At 48.5% G+C, this 18,893-nt stretch overlaps 1 protein-coding gene across 1 annotated transcript in view; it reads left to right on the top strand.

The window, feature by feature from the left end:
• GLG1 (golgi glycoprotein 1) overlaps positions 1-18,893 on the top strand; it is a 70,788-nt gene that overhangs the window by 17,703 nt on the left and 34,192 nt on the right. Inside the window, exons 2-4 of the mRNA XM_080553178.1 lie at positions 8,764-8,796; positions 11,323-11,409; positions 14,722-14,937. Of these exons, the coding sequence (XP_080409304.1) occupies positions 8,764-8,796; positions 11,323-11,409; positions 14,722-14,937 (336 nt within the window). The remainder of the gene's footprint in view (positions 1-8,763; positions 8,797-11,322; positions 11,410-14,721; positions 14,938-18,893) is intronic.

The following is an 18,893-nucleotide window of genomic DNA, read 5'->3' as shown; positions in this document are numbered from 1 at the left end:
GCGGAGCTCTGGATGCTCATTTTCAGCATGCGTTTTGCTGAGGCTCAGTCTCCACCAAGAAGAGCGGCGTGTGCCGCGTGGCAGAGGCAGGATCTGCTGCTCTTGTGCCAGACACGAAGGCTCCTGCCTCGCAGAGCCTCACCTGGGAACACCCAGCTTCTTCCTGCTGATGGTTAATGCCTCTAGTGCCTCTGTTCCGGGTTTTTGCCTTGAGTTGTCACGGGACAATCGTATCTTCAGCCTCTTCTCTACTCCGCGTTATATGACAGGTGTAAAAATGCCTGCATAAATTGCTTGATAATTTGGGGGTATGTGTATGGAGGCTGGCACCCAGCAGCTAATTTCTCCCTGAGCAAGACCACCTGGTCTGGTCAAGGGGATCACAGGACACCAAAAAAAAGAAATGAAATAAAAACATATATATATTTATTTTTTGGCAGTGGTGTTGACCTGTGTGTAAAGCATTCTGATCTTACCTTGGGGTTGCAAAAGCTGCACTCCACCAGCACCTTTTTCCCTATCATTCAGATAGAAATCTGCTTGCAAGGGACTTAAATGGTCACATGGGGTAAAAAACCAAAAGGCGCCTACATGAGGGCAGTGCCATCGGGTTTTCCTCTGCATGCCCCCAGGAGCTTGCTGCTGCCTTTCTAACCGCGTCATGTGCCTGTACCGCATCGATAAGAATAGATCAGAGTCAAAATGGCAAAGAGAAAACATGAGGGAAGGTGGTTTATAGGATCTTTGTTCTACTTCGGTATAAAGGGATTTCTTAAAAGTCCTCTTCTAAGTGTTATTTGCTACCTTTATTCTGCCTGTTGGGTGGGGTGAAATGGTCTCGCTGTGTTCTGCAGCTGTCTGAGCTTTGCCATCAGCGTGCTGCGAGTACCCTTGAAAACTGGAGACTGTCTGCTGTGGATTTCCATGGGGGCAGAGATTTATAGCTCCATGTTCATCCTGCAGTCACACCTGGCCTTCAGGTGGTAGGAAAACATCGCTCCGATGTGCAGCTTCAAGGGGATTGATTAATAGTGAGCAACTGTCAATGACAGCGATCTACGGACCACCACCGCTGACCGGAGAGCGGTGTTTTGTGCCAAGTGACCTCTGCTACCTGCTACGGACTTGAACTCTGAGGTTCTCTTGGGTGAAACCAAAAAATCAAGGATTTGGCGTGGAGGATCATGCTGGATGGGGACGGGGTCACTGCTTTCCCCCCGTCCCTCCTTCCCCCGTTATTTCCCTCGGTAGTTATTAGCAGTGGAGCTGGAGGTGTGCTCAGGCTTTTAATTGTGGCTTGTCTTTATTCATAGCTTTTTAAGTAGGAGTTATGGAAGCGGTAATTGGAAGGATTTGTGTGCAGGTGTCTGGCTCCCCGTGTACCAGTAAGGCGTCTTTCTACTAATGCTGCTTTCCAGAAAGCTCCTGAGCTCACTTAACATCCAGTACCGACTACGTTTTTTTTTTTTTTAAGCTTGCTCATCTGTGTAAAACTAGTCAGCTGTAATTTCTTCGCTTGGCCTGAGGGAAGCTGATCTGGTTGCTTACCGTGGTATCATTTTAAATCCTCTGAATTACCATCGCAGCCAGCGTTTTCAAGCAAAGCACTTGGCTGAGCGGCTCTATCTATCTATATCGCTACTGAGCCGAACAGTTCGAGCTGAAAAACCCTCGTGCATTGGGGAAGGAGCTCTCAGAAACACGCAGTGCACTGAAGGCAGCTTCCTCCGGCAGAGGAGGAGGCAGCTCCGTGCGCCTGCCTTCCTTCTCCTGGGGACCGGTCAGCTTGAACACCTACCAGCCCACGTGGGCAAGGGCAGAGCTGCAATAAAGCAGCCCCAAGCCCTTTATCAGAGGGATAAACCAAAGGAAGGCACTTCGGATCTGCAGCAAGGCTTTTGTTTGCATCTTCTGAGGGAGAGCAGAATTTTGATTTGCTGGTTTGCTGCTAGTCCCATGGAAACCTTGCCTTCGCGGTGTCTCGGAAGACTTATTCACGTTGGATTTTGTTGAACAAAATCCAAACGATTTTATCCGGGGTTAGAATAAACATTCAAGTTTGCTTTTCCTCCAGTAACACAAGGAAAACATAATGATTCATCCGGGTTAAAGTTCTGCCGCCTCTGCGCCCAGTGTCGCGATGGGCTTGTGCCGTTGAAGAAATGTTGCCCAGGCAAAAAAATAAAAAAAAAATAATAAAAAAAGGAAACAAATGCATGTAAATCAGGTTGGTTTACATCTAGACCCTTCAAACGACTCGTCGCTCGCATCCGCCTCTCCCGTGCGTTCCGCTCTCGGGTTCCTAAATAGCGCCGGGCACGATGAATCAGGCACGGGCTGGTGACTCACTGCCCTGCTGCTGCAGATGGCTCGAGCAGCCGCTTCTGGAGAGCTCCTTCCATGCGAAACGCGGCTCCCCTGGGAGAAGCCGCCAGGCAGCGGCCGCCTGCGTTCGGTGTGCTCGGTGCTGAAGGAGAGCCCGAGCGGTGAAACTCCCCAGCGGCCGCGGGGCTGGCTCCGAACTGCTGCATCAGGGCTGGGGTCTAGTACATCTCCGCCGAGCCTAACGCCAGCAGAATTTGTTTGGTAAATGCTCTCGGTGTTTATTTAACCCAGTGTTTTTTGCTTTGCAGTAAGACGCCGCGCTCTGCCTCTTGGCAGGCAGGCCTGAAGCAGTCCTGCCTTTTTCACCTCGGTGGAGGCATTGACACCGCAGGTTTGCTGAAAATTTCCATCATCCCCTTGTGCACAAAGTCCAGGTGTGTGTTGCCAAAGTACAGCAAAGACTGGGCAGTAGGGGGGAAAAAATAAAGTGTTGGCCGTGCCGCGTTGCATCAACCTCCAAGAATTAAAATCCCGATCTCCGCACGGCGCCGAGCGGCTCAGCACATCCGTAGGGTCCTGAGTCAGTGCGTGCCCGGCTCGCGTGGGTGCTGGCACCTCGGTGATGTTGGGCTGGCCGAGAGCAGGGAGCACCCCTAGCAAATTGTGAATCAGCTGGCCTCGGCTTGGCTTTCTGCTTCCCTCGTTTTTCTCTCCGTGGCTCTCAGGAGAGGAGAAGCAGACGCCAGGGAAATCAATTTACCACCACGATTTGCGTCGCTCCCAGGCAGGTTGATTTAAATAAGCCAGAAGCCCAGATTTGAATAATTTCAGTCTTGCTTGAACGCTGTAGTAGTCTTTCTAGAGTTTTCTAGTCTGGTTATATTATTTTGGGGCTAATTTTAGCCTTCACTGCCAAGCTTGGTGTTTTTCTTGACTAAATTGATAAGCTCTGTAATTATTTAAATGCTCGCATCTTAATGTTTCTGTCTTTTAAATAACATTTAAAAATGGTAAGGCATTATCTCCTGAATTGCTTCTCCATTCATCAAGCTGCTTTTGGATGGAAGTGGCGATTTAATTAAGCAGCAGAAGATGAGTATTGTTAAAGCAGAACCGAAATAAATACGGGATCAGAGCAGTCGCTGCACGTGGGAAAACTTCTTCGACTTGTTAGAAGTCTAGCTGTCCTGGTCACGACCTTAAGATTTGCATAAATGATTTTTCTTTTTTTTCTTAGATTAGGAAAAAAAAAAAAAGATTTTCAGTTCCTCCTCGGTGCCCTCAGGGTATGGCAGTGATGGAGAGCATGTTCTGCCCGTGTGGGTCCCCGGAGCAGAAGCCGAAGGCTCGCGGTGGCTCCGCGCTGCGCATCGCTGCCCTCAGCACCCGCAGCCCCCCGGGGCACCCCAAAAGTCCTGCTCCTGCTCCCAGTCCTGCTCCCGCTGCCCCGGCAGCGTGCTTGCACCAGCACCCCGTGATCTGTAGGGCTGGTGGGTCTTGCCCAGCCCTGTTCTCGGCTCCGTCCCGTAGACGCTTGCTTTGGCTGCCTGACGTAGAGGAGAGGTCTCGACTCTCCTTGCTGTGTGCGCTCTGAATTTCTTGGGTTTCTTGGTGGGGTGTGCTGGCGGTAGGCAGCTCTTTGTGACCGAGGCCTCTCGTGGCTTGTCCCGGGCACTGCACAGCTCAGTGCCGCTTTCTGAAATCACCCTCTGAAGCACCGGGAAGCATGGGGAGCAGGGTTGTTTTTGGACACGCATCTCCCCGGCAGCACTCCTCGTTTGCGAGGGTCTCCAAGTGGAAGCAGGGCACCGTGCGCCTCTGGGACTCCCCGAAGATATCCTACAGGCTTCTGCGGGTGGAGGTGAGAGTCTCTCCGAAGGGGTGCCGTGGGGAGTTGCCCCTCACCGCCGCCCCAGGCCTGTTTTTGCTTACTGCCACATTCCCAGAGGAGTTTATCAAAGCCTCTCTCTGCGGCTTTGGCCTCCGTAGTGAAACAGGACGTGCTGCTTTTCAGTAACCAGAAGGCTTTCTGCCGAGAAGTTTCTTTGGGAGAGCTCGGGAATGAGTAACGGAGGAAGTCAGCTTTTTTTTCTGGCAGGGGCTGATCTCTTAAGGCGTTTTAAAATCCAAACTTCTGGCCCTTTGAAGTGGTGCCAAGGCAAGAACTGGTGTGCAGCATGGCTCTTCCCAGCTCCATACAATACAGCGTGACAAACCTGAAAATAGTTGACACGACAAATGCTTTGGGACATCCTACAAGCAATTTTACACTGCTGTCACCGTGGCCTTGGGGAGCCTCAGGTCTCCGTTGGGTTTTCCTAGTAGGTGTGTGGCACCTAGAGCTTTTCTGGTGAGTGGGTATGAAAACGAACTACTGAAAATAGCTTCAAGGGGGGTCCCTTAGCTCATCCCTGCCTCCTTCCGCACTGCGAGCTGCAACGAGAGAGGGGCTGGAGCCCTGGGCATCCCCGAGGGATCTCCACCAGGACAGCAGAGAGCTTCCCGAAGCCTTCCGAGTGGAATAGCTGGCAGGAGTTAAAATGAGCCCAGTCTGCTTCCCACCTGTTTGGGTGCTGTTTTATTTGGGGTCGGGGTGGAAGGCACAAGATGTTCCCTGCTCCGAGCAGGGGTCTTGCCCCTGGGGGTATAAATGGCAGCAGAGGTGGAAACGTTGGTGGCACCTGGAGGTCAGCGAAAGCAGTGTGTGAAACCTGGCGTGAAATAACCCGGGTCTGTGGGAGCTGGGAGCTCGGTACCGGCGGTGCAGGTGCGCACAGTGCCGTGCTTCCTCCAAAAAGCTCCTTTAAAATTGTGAATGATCAAGGTTAGAGGTTTTTGCTGACATGGGTTTGGTTTTGGCGCCGACATCTCTTGGCGTTGCAGGGCATTTGGAGCGTAGCTTAACAAGTTTAACTCTTATTGCTCACTAAACGTGTAATTAAGTTACGAAGCCTCCTCATCTGTTTGGAGCTCCGGTTATCTCCGGTTTAACTTCTTTATCACACATGACTCTTGCAGGATTGCAGGATGTGTGAAAATGGCTTACTGTAGCCATCTGCTCGTTGGCACGCGCTCCAGGAAGTTTCAGCAGGTTGGAAGCATGGGTGGCTGTGCGACGGTTTGTTTTTTCTTTTTTTTTCCTTTTTTTTTTTTTTAAACAAAAGCCGTGTTGATTCTTGCCCAGGCTGCTGTATCTGCTCATGTTTCCCCAGGCTGTTCCGCAGGATCGCTCCTGGCCCTCGCCTCGGGAGGGGAAGGTCTGCAGGAGGGTGGCTCCCCCGGATCTCTCCTCGCTCCCTGCGTTGCACGGGGCTCATGCTATTTTCTGCCCCGATACCTGTGCCCTAAATTGCCTTACTGTGAGCTGCCCGTCCCAGCGGGGCGCGTTGGCACAAAGGGACTGCTGGTACCCGGGGGAAGGACGCAGCCCCCAAGTCCTTTCCCTTGAGCAGCTCCATAGCCTCCGTGTCAGAAACCCCTGGGTCATCTACCGCATCTCGGCGGGTAGTGGTGACAAATGTTTGTTTGTGTAAGGTCAGAAAGGGGAAATTCAACACAGGCCGGACACCGTGAGCTGATTCCTAGTGCATATCCATCCGTGCCATGCTCTGTAACAGGTTACACGTGCTGCCCAGACTGCTGCCTGCCCTCTCCTTTGCGGGAAGGTGGCTGCCTTAGTTGGCATCCTTTCCTAATTGATCCATTCAATCTTCTTGCAATCTAATCCTGAATTCAGGCAGAGAACACCTGGGTTGCTCGGTCCACAAGCAAGCTACCTCTTTATGTTGTTGGTTTGCTCGTGCTGGTTCGTGGTGGCTCCTGCTCCGGCCGGTCCCAGGCGAGTTGTCCTCGGTGCCCGCAGGCTGCCTGAGAGATGTCTGCTCCCTCCTTTCCAACGAGAGCTTGCTGTTCCAGCCCCAAAAGAACAGTGGAAATGGCTGCTGTCATCCCCTGCCCTGCAAAGGGGTTAAAACCTGGGGATGAAGGCACTCACGTGGCTGGCCTCAGGCTCTCCTGTTTGCATGAGCGAAGGAAAGGGAGGTCAGGTTGGTGATTAAAATGATCCGTGCGGAGTTCTCCCAAGACTTTGTTTCATCCTTGGTGGCCAGTTAGCGTTCTTACCTTGCTTATTGCATACAGTCTGGTGGTGTGAATTGTTTCGGGGACTTGCTCAGGTAAGTCCATGGTACGGCTCCTTGAGCGAGCTGAGGCCAGGAGGATGGGGAAGGCGGTGCTGGTGATCTCGTCTTGTGGCAGGGCTTCACACCAGCCTTTGGAGTTCGGGGAGTTCATGGGGCTGTTGCTTGGGACTGCGTGCAAGGAAGTGCTTTTTCTGTCCTAAACTAAACTGCTAAAAAACAGGAGCCTCAAGGAGCCCACAGGGGCACGTCCCTGCTGTGAAGCCAGCTTTTGATCCTTCAGTCAGGTGCAAGTGGAGTCCTCCCTCCATACTCTGCATGACATCCTTCTCCCTGTCGGCTTCCTGTCCCAAAGCGCCCCTGGGAGCGACGTGGTGCAGCTCCTGGTGCTGTCTGATCCTTACCTTTCCTTTATCCCCGTGGTTCCTGCTTCCCAGGCAGGTGTACCGTTCTGCAGCCCTCCTTCGGGTGGGTTCCTGGGTGAGCACAGCCCCTGGAGGGCGGCAGTGCTGGGGTGGCTGCTCCTCTTCCCCATCCTCGGACCCAGCCCTTCGGTTTGCAAGGCACAGAAGATAAAGGTGCTTTTTCTTTTGCTTCTCTTAAGCCAGGAGAAGGAGGTCATTCCTCCACCGAGCCTGTCCCCGCTGCGCCTACACGACAGGAGGCAAGGACCGAGGGCTGCCGGCTCCGTCAGGCGCTGCTGCGAGCTCGAGCACTGAGCTGTGAATGTAGGCAGGGCTTGCTTAGGGTCCCGTTGAGCTTCTATTACTCTTCCCAGCAGCAATGGAAGAAATTAGGCTTGTTTTTTCAGAGCTGAGGTTTGCTGCAGAGCACGAGGAAGGCGGGTATTTTAACGTCTGGTATGTTAATGTCGTCCGTTTCAGGAAAAGCTTGCCTCAGCTTCCCAAGCTAGTGCAAACCAGTCTGTTATCTTCCTGGGCTCATCTTTCCAGGAAAAAAAAAAAAGTGTGAATTTTCCATAGGTTTGAAGCAAGACTAATGAGGTTGGAGGATGCTGGAGTAACTGAGGCAGCCAAGAGGTGGTTTGGGAAAGCGCTCCCTGGCCCTCCCAAGTCCTCCTGCTGGCCGGGCGGTGGATAAGCCCTGGCCACAACGGGCTAATTGCACTGCTGACGTACAGAACTTCATGAAGAAGCTGGCCTGGACTGAAACAGCAACGCCGGTTGAGGGTATTCTGGCTGCTTTTGAAATTTGCTTTGTCACCGAGCGATTAGGATGCGTGCAGAAAGTTAAGGCAGAATCGCCTCCTAAGTCCCGATAGCGTTGGCTTTGGGGAGATGCTTCTCTGAAATGGTGCAGTTTGGGTGTCATCCTAATTTTTCTGTTGTGAGGACCTGTCCTGCAGTCTGAGGGTAACAAACAGGCATCTGTTAGTCTCTAAGACAAAGCCTGATACCCTAATTTTCAAGTTTATGATTACTCCGGGAGAGATGGTTTGGATGGTGGCATCCTGACCAAACTGTGATTAATTACTGCGAGCCTTCAGGTGATTTCTTTGTTTTAATTCTTAACTGGAGAGGTAATTTCTGCCACTTCCTGCTATACAAAGTAAGTGCTTTAGTTAATAATGGTTGTAATTAAGGGCTTGGAAGCCTTTCTGTGCTCCCTTTTTCCCATGACTTGTGTTTGCGCTCCCTGAAGCAGCGATGGTGCGAGCGCCCTGTGGCGAGCAAACGCCTGCTTTGGGGGGCTCCCGGGCTGCCCCAGCTTCAGGGCTGGTTCTGCCTCACAGCCCTGGGGCCATGAGCTCTCGGCAGCGGCTGGAAGAGGAGAAAGGTAGAAAGGCGACGAGTCAGAGCTGAAGGGGTCAGCAGGAGGCAGGGCGCTGCCATCAGCTCCCCCTGGAGTGCCGCCGTTTGCTCCAAAAAAGTTACCCAGGCTAGCAAATCGAGACAAGCAAGGCTGCCTTTGTCCTTGGGTTGTGTGCACGAAGGTGGTTTTTTGTTTTAACTCTGTGGCCACCTTTTCCTACAGGTGCTTTGTCAGTTTGGGAAGCTGGGCTGAGCACAAACATGCCCATGGCAGCTTTGTGGTGGCTGCGTAGATGCTGCTACTCGTGCCATTTGTGTTCTGCAGGGGTGGGACAGGGTTGTACCTGGTGTTCCTGTCTTTCTGGCCTGTAGATACCATTGCTCATACTGTGCAGCTTCTAACGTCTCCTACCAGTTGTGTCAAATGAACACGAGTTGATGATACGGTAGTTCCTACAAGCTTATATTGTTCTGCGTGTTAAAAGCAGCCGCGAACTGACGCTCCTTTTTTTTTTTTCTCCTTTCAGCCAGACAACGAAATCTCTTCAGACTGCAACCACGTAAGTACTGTTTTGTTTTATTCAGCCTTTCACTGCAGCATTCACAGCTCACATTCCCTGTTTGGCACAGGGTTTGCAGAAGGCCTCCGTCGGGGCACACCTGAGTCGCTGGCCAACGGAGGAAGAGCACGTGGCGACTTCTGTAGCCCAGCATAGCCAGCATGGTCTTACTGGAGACTGCAGGAGGGAACATAAAGTGCTCCACACACTGTACTTCCGTGTCGGAGGAGGACAGCAGACGTCTCTCCCAATTTATTTCCCAATTTACGCTCGGGGGGTGGTTCCCGTGAGTTGCTGGGAAGAATACGATGCGCTCCTTCTGGGAGAGATGTGAGCGGTGCTGAATTTAAACTCTCAGTTTCAGCTGTCGAAGCCTTCTGTATTGCGTTCACAGCTGCTAAATTCTTAGACTTGCTTGGGAAATGCCATCGGGGTGTGATATTTAGAGGCAGTTTGAACCACTTGGCTAGTTTTAGAACAGATTCCCTCTCAGTGCTGTGTTTAACAGTGAGCAAACTGTTAGCCAGTTTTCAGACTATCAAGCTGACTCTTCAAATCCCAAGACTACAGGGAAAGGAAAAAAAGGTTAGAGCTGAGATTGGCGTTAGGTTTCCTTTGGCTTCTCTCCTTGGCCTTCTGTTACAGCACGCCGTATCAGGATCCTTAATTGTTCAGCCATGGACATGAACAGATGAGCACGTGCCTCAGCAGTAGTCTTTGGTTCAGGTGCTTCAGAAGCTGTATTTTGGTTTATTTTTGGAAGATAAATGCCAGGAGCAAAAGCCAGCCATGCTGTGCAACCAGGCATTTCCAGCTGTGTTTCTAACTTAACCCTTAGCCCTGTGCTGCCCGACTTCGTGGCAGCTGTAACTCCGTGTTGCGTGGGTAAAGGGCGCATCAGGCTTCTAGTTTTAGGTCTTATTTTGGAAAGAGAGGAAACTTCAGTGTTAAAACGTGCACCTGGCACTTAACCCATATGCCAACAGAAATCCGTGGTGAAAAAATGGAAAACCAGACCACGGAGACGCAGTCTTGCTTCAGTTTTCTTTGCCTCTCTGCAGCCTTCTGGTCGTACCGCTGATCGTTTCCTGGGAGAACACTGCTGAGCTCCAAAATCTGGGTTTTCAAGCCACAAGCGTAACCTCCCTTCTGCCTGTGGGATGTTTTCCTTGGGGAACTCTGAAGTGAGGTGCTCTCCAGAGCCTGAGGTGGCAAGTGCAGAGTGTATTTTGATGCTGTTGCACCCTATTTTTGCCCTTCTGGTCCTGGCTGGGAGGCATAAAGTGCTCTTTGCAAGGGCAGGCTCCCTGCTAATTCACTCCTCTCTATTCAACCTGTATGTTTACAACTTACACCCTCCAAAATAGGCTAGAATCCCATAATTTTTATATATTTCTTAACTTTTCACAACTTCAGAGCCATGATGGGAGGTGTGGAAGATGGTGCGTTTCTAGTTCTTTGTGTTTCCACCCTCTTGGAGGCGATGCAAAAGCTGCCTTCCCTGTGTCTCAGCATGTTTCTGTGTTTCCTCGGTGCTCTGTGTACAACACTTTTCAAAATAGAAGTTTGACCAAACTATTTAGCATTTTAATTCTTGCCGTGAAAGCAGAGCATTTAAAATTAATTTTAAAAAACTGTTTATTCTTTATGTTAATTGAAAATGTTTAAATGTAACGAGTTCCTGGAGAAAACCAGATGAGCTAACAGGGCTTCTCTTGGGCAACCTCTCTGCAATTAATTTGCTGAGGTTTTGCTGCCTTTTATTTTTACTTTGTGGTGCCTGAGGAGGAGACCTGGGGTGTGTACGTGTCTGCAGAGTGGAACTTGCCCAAGATTGATTCCTGCGGGATGACCCAATGCATCCAGGCTTCTGCATGAGCTGATCTCTGGCTCCTAGAAGAAGAGTCATCCTTACCGAGCCGTCTTGCAGAGCAACCTGCAACGTATGAAACTGCTCAGCAGGAGAGAACCTATAGGGCTGCGCTATGTCTGCATCCAAAAAGCTGCCTGGGTGCAGCCCCTGGCAGAGGGAAGTGAATACGGGACCAAGTGCATTGTCCCCTCCTTTTTTGCTAGGCTTTTTAGCTTTGTCTATATGAAATCTGCTCGTATTGAGGACTTTGTTTCTGTTAAAGCAGTTGTGTCAGGCAGATGAGCCATGGCACAGAGAAGTGGTGGGCTAAAGATTGCTAAATATGCAGCAGGTGGCAAGCTACAGCTTTCATTGTTTTATCTCTTCTGGTTATGAAAATATCTTCATTAAATATATTTCCTTGTAATGAGTCAGCTCATGACCTTATAGGGAGATTTCTAGCAGGCTGAATTTGTCCAAGATAAAACTATTGAGGAAATGAAAGACAAAAGTTGTTGTCAAGGAGACTTTGCACTGATCGCTGTGCTGCGGAAGGACGAAGGTACCAGTGTGGGACGTTGATGTTTGGTTCTTTTCTGAAATGAAACAGCAATTCTTCATTCTCCATGGGAAGCTCTTAAACCTTCTTTTTGTCATTTTTTTTCCCTCTCTAGCTCCTGTGGAACTACAAGCTGAACCTGACTACGGATCCGAAGTTCGAATCCGTGGCCAGAGAAGTCTGCAAGTCCACTATTGCAGAGGTAAGCCACGAGAGGCATGGCTGCTCTTGTTGCACTGAGATTTTTCTTGCCTCCTTGTGATGGAAAATCAGTGTGCCAGCAGCATTTTGGGTAAGCTCTTGTCTTATGTGCCAAATTCCTGGGAGTAATTCATGCAGCCTTCTTGCTGAAAAAGCCTGTTACCTTAGTGGTGCCGGGCAAAGGTACCAAAAAATGGAAGAAATGGTGGGCTGATGTCCCTGTTAGCAAGTGCTCAACAGCTGTAGCAGTGTTGGTGTAGCAAGGGTTCTGCTGCACTTAGCGCAAGGCTAGTTTTGGTTCTGGCTGGCTAACGGAAGGGATAGACACGTTGACATCAAACCATGAATCAACATATTTTTTTTCTTCTAAGCTCAAAGCTAGATACTCCGGGGACTCTCTATTAGGAACTCCCTGTTTTTAGGGTGCACGAGGAGCTGGTCCTCTGTCTCCAGCATCAGAACACCTCAGCCCAGCTTCCAAGACCTGATCACGTCTTTCCTTGTGCTCATTTTAGAGCTCCCGTGGCTGTGCTCTAAGCCTCACAGGGGAGCTGATGGGGCGAGAATCATGCTGCCTGGCCATTAACTTGCCTTTTTGAAGTTCAGTTTGCTCTAGGTGCTGGCTCCTTTGTGGTTCCCCAGGTCCTCACATGTTTGATGGAATTGCCTTGGGATCACCTACGCTGTTCCCTTTTCTTTACAAAATTTTCAGCTAATTTAAGAGGAACACGCATAGATCTGAGAAAGTGAGGGTGCCAACAGCAGCATGGCCTCAGAAGTTTAGGAGTTGGTGTAGGTAAGGGATATGCCACTGCTGTTTCCTTGTGGCCGATTATGGCCCATTTCTCCTTCTCTTTCTGTTAGCACCAGCTGAGTTGTGGTAAGAATAGCATGAGTGGTAAAGCATTTAGAATAAGGAAGGATCAAGGAAAAAAGCCGACACAAGAAGGCTAGACTATTGAACACTGGAAAGGAAACAGCTTGCATGGAAGCTTTACGTTGTGTTTGGAGTTTGGTAGCTCCCAAAAGCAGACACTGCCAAATCTGTTGGATGCCACTTTTTGCAGCCATAGGAAAGATTTTTCCCTCCCTGTTTTATGTCATGTGACTACTGCAGAATTTTTACAACCAAGGCATTCTTGAAAATGCTCTTTTAACAGTCTGTTTAATTACCACTTCTGTACAGTGACAGCCTGGCACTGTAAATGGTGCCCTCTAAATCTGGGATACGTTGTCTAAAAGCAGCAGGAGAAGCACAGAACTTGAGCTGTGTATTAACCAGTAGAGTTCTGCTTAAATTGTGGTGAACGATGGCATGAATTTCACGTATTTTACCTTTGAGTGCTTTTTATTGAAAGGAGGAAAAAAGGCTGGATAAGTAACAATCTTGTTTGATCTTCTGATACCTGATTTTGAGGCAGGTGCATAAACCATTCCGCTAATTTATGATGGAATTTCTACAGAAGTCGAATGTACAGCGGGCAGTGTACTGCTAACATACTGCCTAGTAGTATTTTTCTTTAGTTGACACTACCGGGTAGGTGTTCTCTTGTTCTGTGACTGAGCTTTGAGTCTTAGTATTGCTTTGTATCAAGAACAAAATACTACCAGAGGAGTAATTTTTAGTAAGAAGTCATTTGGGCATCGGTGACGATCCCAACTGGGTACATTCTGGAAATCCCACCTTAAATTTTATCAGCTAATCATAGATTTAATGCGAATGCCAACTTTTTTTTTTTTTAACTGTTGCAACGCTATGAGCTTGGGCATTAGTTTAAATCCAGAATTACAGCTGGTTGCTTTAGAAGTGGTGAGGCAATAACGCGACCGCTTGGTCTGCCATGCTGCTCTGGGGCTGTTTCCAAAGCTGGGCTCTTGGCTCGCGACATCCCGAGATTAAATACGAAATGCTCTACCAGTCTACACCTGCCTTCAAATAATTTTTTTTTTTTAAATGTTGCATGTTTTAGCTCTTACATAGAAAAAATGGCCTCATAAACTGAGGTGGAGGCAGATCTGTTTCATTCATTGCATCTGACCCATCTGAGTCTGTCACAGGATGCCCTGAATTAATTCTTCTTCAAATAAGTGTCTTCCTAGAAATGTATCTCTGTTAAGGTTTTCAGTGTGAAGATTCCAACGAGGTGTTTGAGAGCTGAGGAAACGTCTTGCTGCATCTCTTAGCGGTGCCCCTGCCAGGTATCGGAGCCTGGCTGGGGTTTGGGTTGCTGTCAGAGCTCCTTTCCGACCAGTGAGCCCTCCAGCATCTGCACAGGAACAGTCTTTGCAATCAAGTCAACCCATGTACCTATTGCTTGACAAATGCTTGCTGCTGGACTTTAATGTCTCACTGTCAAGCGTGCTGTCCGCGTCGTCATGGCTTCAATTTCCAGCATTCCCCTTAGCGGGGGATGCCAGCACTGGGCACGTATTTCGGCGTGGGCATCCCAGGGCTGAGAGGTCTATAATCTGGGTCTTCTCCTGATCCCAGTCCTCCTCGGGGAGCAGGCGCAGCTGATGAGCAGTCTCCTTCTCCCCGTCTTTGCAAAGTCCCTGCCAAAACCTCCTGCATCTCTTACTTCTGGAGGTGATGTTCCTGCCTTGCTGCCTGCTTCCCCGAGCAGGGCAGGCTGTGATTTAATTTGGGGACCTGTCTGCTCGCGTACGCTGCCTTCCCGATCCCTGTGCTGCTTTCAGCTTCTGTTAGCACTGATTTTTTTTTCCAACCGCTCTGTAAAATGGTTTACTGCCAACAGTCGGTTCCTGCGAGCCTGATAAAAACAAAATTGAGAATTTTCCTGTATAGTAATATTTTCAGCTTGCAGCGAGTTATAAACAGTTCGATAAATATTGTGTTGGCTTTTGAATCATTCTCGCTTCTAGCCAAACTGCTATATTGTGTGAGGTCAGGTGGTTAATGGGGGTCCAAGCGTGATTTAGTGATGCTGTAATACGCTCCGTTTTCTAAATAAAGGTTCTCAAACTATAATTTTTCCTACAAATGCACATGATTGCAGGGGTTCAATGTGATTATTACGAAAGATGATTATTGAGCAAGAGGGCTTATAATCCTCAAGGTCACTGCGTTTTCTTTCTTCAGATACTGGCACAAACGAGGCATTTTTCACTTCTGAGGAACTTTCAAGTATTCTGACTTGCTGAAAATCGACCCAAAGCCGAGAGAGTTTCTTTGCCAGCAGGTTTTGAAACTGTGGATGCAAATTTCTTTGAGGATATTTTTGAAAAAACATACAAAAGGTTAAATTCAGTAGTTGCAGCCCCACTGTATTGATATATATTTTTCTTTTAACAGATCAAGGAGTGTGCAGATGAACCCGTTGGTAAAGGCTTCCTGGTGTCGTGTTTGGTGGATCACAGAGGCAACATCACTGAGTACCAGTGCCATCAGTACATCACTAAAATGACAGCCATTATCTTCAGCGATTATCGGCTGATCTGTGGCTTCATGGACGACTGCAAGGCTGACATCAATCTCCTGAAATGTGGCAGCATTCGACCCGGAGAAAAGGTATCCAGAGAACATGTAGATTGTCAGTAGGGTTGTAAAAGCGATTCGCTGAAGGAAAATTATGTGGATTCTGCAACCGTATTGTTGTCTTACTTGCAACTGAGAAAATCCGGGGCGTATTTAATCCATCTGAAAAGGGTGATGTCCTGATTCTGCATCGTTCCTTCTTAATAAATATGCATTTATTCCTCTGAGGAGCTGCTGTTCCCAGAGACGACTTTCATTTGTCTTCCCTTTGCCTGCTGCACCACAGGTGAGGTGGTAGGCAGTTGGCTTTTGGATCACGCTCTGTCAGGCCTGACTCGATATGATGAAACTGGGCACTGGATTTAATCATGCCTATTGCTAGACTCATTGCACAGTCTTGTCGATGCTGATGCAGGAAAGTTATCAAGGTAATGCACCCTGTGCTAACCTGTAAGATGTGTAGTGACAGAGGGGTTCAAGAGCTTCTATTTGTTCGTTTTTTCTTTTCCCTGTCCACCCCAAAAGAAGAAGTTGAAGGGCACTTACACCTAGCATCACAGATCAGTAGTACTGCCTCTCTAATACTGTGCTGGTTTTCCTAAATAAATCAGTGCCGTATGAGACTTGAGTGGAAGTTGATGTAGAGAACAGTTTGTGGTAACTAGACGTGGGTTTATTTTCATTGCCCTGCCTTTCCTTCCCTACTTCAGTAAGGCAAATGCAGGCAGCAGTTATGTGGTGCTGCATGAACGAGTGCCTTTCTTGATGGTAAGTTTTATGTTTAGGGATAAAGTTAAAATTAGCCTATCAACTTTATACAGTGCTCTCTAAATTATAGCTCTTTGGTTTTTAGGAATTAGGCTGTTAAATCAGCTGTTAATGAGGAGGCAAAAAAATGTAACAAATACACTTTTGTTTAAAAAAACAGAACTGGATGCTTAGCTATCTTGTCCTAGTAAGTCTTGCTTGTATGAGATGTTTGTTGCTATAAGCAGCTTTGCATCCATAGGGCATTAAATTGAGGTCCTGCTGTATATTCCAGAGACCCAGCTGAGCAACACAAAGCACCGGAATACTTGTTTTCAGCACAGTCCTCGTTTTCAGGAATAAAAGCAGCCGTAGAAGTAGGAGGAACTTGCAGGCACCGCGGGTTCAGACTGGAGGTGGCTTTCTCCGTAAAGTAGCGGCTGTCTTCTCTCGTGAGTCTCTTCAGTCCATGTGAGAAGGTGCTTTTAACGGTCCCTGGGGGCTTGGAAGAGTTTATGGGAGTCCTGCCCGTCAGGTCTGCCTGCTACCTGTGGTGTCACTGAGTTAAAATGAGTTAAAACCAAAATAGTTATGGTAGCATGGAAGGGACCTAGCTGAAGAAGGGGACCTCAGTGTGGATTTCATGGAGGTGAGCCGTGTCTCGTGGTGGATGTGGAGCGCGTGCTGGCAGGTTTGTTAACGCTGGGGTTACTTGTGCAGCCCATGTCCCTTTGGATGGCAAAGCGAGTCTGTGACCGGCTCTTTGTGGGGGCTGGCGCAGTTTCAGCACGTTCCTCGCTTTTTTGGTACCCAACCCAGGATATTTTGCCGCGGTTTGGGAAAGCGTGGCAGCCTGTCGTATGATTTCCTTTGTTGTGCTGTCATCATCGGCACTTAGAGCAATTGGAGTGTTTTGTACTGCTATGGGAACAGCTATAAATGGCTGTGCAAGCGTTTCTTTTGTTGGTGTTCTGTGCTGTCCCATTTCTGCTGTGGAGAAATCTCATCTAATTTACTCCCATCAGATGCTGGTTCGGGTTTTGTTTCCATGCTGCAGCTTCTGGGAGTTGCCTGGAGAGAAATGGTCGTTAGCCTTTTGTGTGACTGAACGTAGCTGCGAATTTAATAAATAGGATCTGGACACCTGAGGAGAAAGATGAGGGAAGAGATGCGTCTCATTTTTATGGAGATAAGCGCTGCTAGATGCTAACTGCACCCACATCAGGCTGCTCATGGGCTGCAGAATTACCTGTGACAGCTTCATCATCGTAGCTGGGGTAAACGGGCTGCTTTAACTGTAAAATGCTCTTCGATAGGTATTCTTGAAGCTGTTCTGCTAGCTAACCATCTTCCTTTTCTATCCTTCCTTTATTTCAGCTTTTTATTTCCTAATTGAATTCTGTTCCTGCTGCTTCTGTTGTTTGTGATGTAGTGCTTTCTGTGCTTTCTCTTCCACGTTTTCTTGTTGGCTTTCTGTCCTCCAAGAGCTGAGAAGCGCAGCCTGGAAGTCTCAATCTGATTGTAGAATTCGTTTTGCAGGATGTAGAAGAAAGGTTGTACAAGTGTCACTTGAAAGCATTAGGTTTTGTAGCGTGCCTGGGTCATGTTTTTTTTTTTTTTTCCCCAGTTCCTGGAGAAATGTTTAGGAGCAGATCCGGTCACCTTTCCAGTTGGCTGTTGTGCTTTATGTTGAATTTGGTCTCCTGGCATTTAAAGCTTGCTTTGTCCTCGTGCGATAGGAATCTAATTTGAAATTGAAATCAGGAATTGTAACTGAGCTTTTCTTCTCGAGCTGCCTGTCAGAACGAGCCCGCTGCTTTCCCACTCCCAGTAATTCAGGGGCTTGGATCAAATTAATGGTAGTGTGTAGCTGCCCTGGTGCTAATTCGGGTTTCGCCAGGATGTCCAGGCTGGAACTGGTTATTGCCCATAATGAAGGGGACAGAAGTGTACATCTGTTGTAGCGGTTTGCCAGATAATAGTATTTTTCAGATTCCCAAAACAGACCCACAAGGAGACCATCGTTTTCTCGCTGTTTTCCCCCACTAAATGCTGTGAGTGTGGGTGCTCTCGCGCTGTCCCTGGTTCCACAGGAGTACTGGACGATCACTGAAGTCCAATAACTTCGGTCTCATTTACACGGTATGCTACTAGGACACTCTGCTCTCAGCTGAAGCACTGGGAGACACCTCATCACGATCAACCCCTGCCATCCTGGCACCCAAACCAGCCCCACGGGGGAGCTTTGACAGATCTGCTGGGCTCGGAGGCTGCTGGTTTCCCAGGGCTGCCCCTGGCTGTTGGGAGCACGGTGCTGTGCAGATAAGGCAGGTTAGGTTTTCCCTCCTGTGTGCCACTTGTTGTACTCTTATCTGCTCGCTTTCCGAGGTCATCTCTGCAAGCGCGCAGCTGGAACAGCTGAGCTCAACGGGTGCCAGGTCCCAGGCAGAATAAAGTCTGTCTGGGGGAGCTTCCGAAAACGAGAAAAAATAAACAAGAATCCCAAAGCCTAAACTCTGTTGGGGGGGAGGGACTATGGATAGAAGATGAATAGCAGGAAACGAGGTGTTTAAAATTCTGTCTTTCCCCCAAGACATACGCCCAGGGGCTGAATTTTGGCCAGAAGAATTAAAGTCTCTCAAAGCACTGTGTTGAAGTGAGGTTTGCTCTGGCACATTTAGAATTTAGTTCCATTTTTCTGTGGCTTCAAGTGCCATAGGACAATATTGGGAAGTTGTTCATACCCTTTGTGGGTCTAAATATATCGTTTTATGAAATGATGCAGAGTTTCGAGACACCCCATCCTAGATAATTATCTTGTACGTTTAACGGATCTTTGCAACTTTCGGGTGAAATTCTTTAAGAATGACAGTGATGAGGCAACAGTTCCAAGAAACGTGCAGGTTTTTTTACATTTTTTTAGATTTGATCAATTAGATTTAGATTTTTCGATATTGTGCTGGAGAAATGAAGCCTAGACTCTGTCAGTCCCTGCAGCAATTTTGGGGAGTCCTGACTTGGAGAAAACGCTTGTCGGTCTTCAGCTGTAAGGTGGAGGTTTTTTGGCAGCAGGGTGTCGGAGAGAGGAACAGCTTTCTGGGGGTACAGTCTTTAATTACAGGCTAATACATACTGTATTTAAGACTTGTAAAGCTGAGAGAAGTTAGAATGCACTTCAGTAAGGCAGCAAGTGTACACCTGAGTGGGATTTTTGTATGCCTTTTTGATCCATGGCACAGATA

The sequence above is a fragment of the Anser brachyrhynchus genome, assembly GCF_964034855.1.
Source record: "Anser brachyrhynchus genome assembly, chromosome: 12".
In the NCBI taxonomy this organism is placed as follows: Eukaryota; Metazoa; Chordata; class Aves; order Anseriformes; family Anatidae; genus Anser; species Anser brachyrhynchus.
Note: the sequence above shows the minus strand (reverse complement) of the source record. Positions and strands in the feature narration are given on the sequence as shown.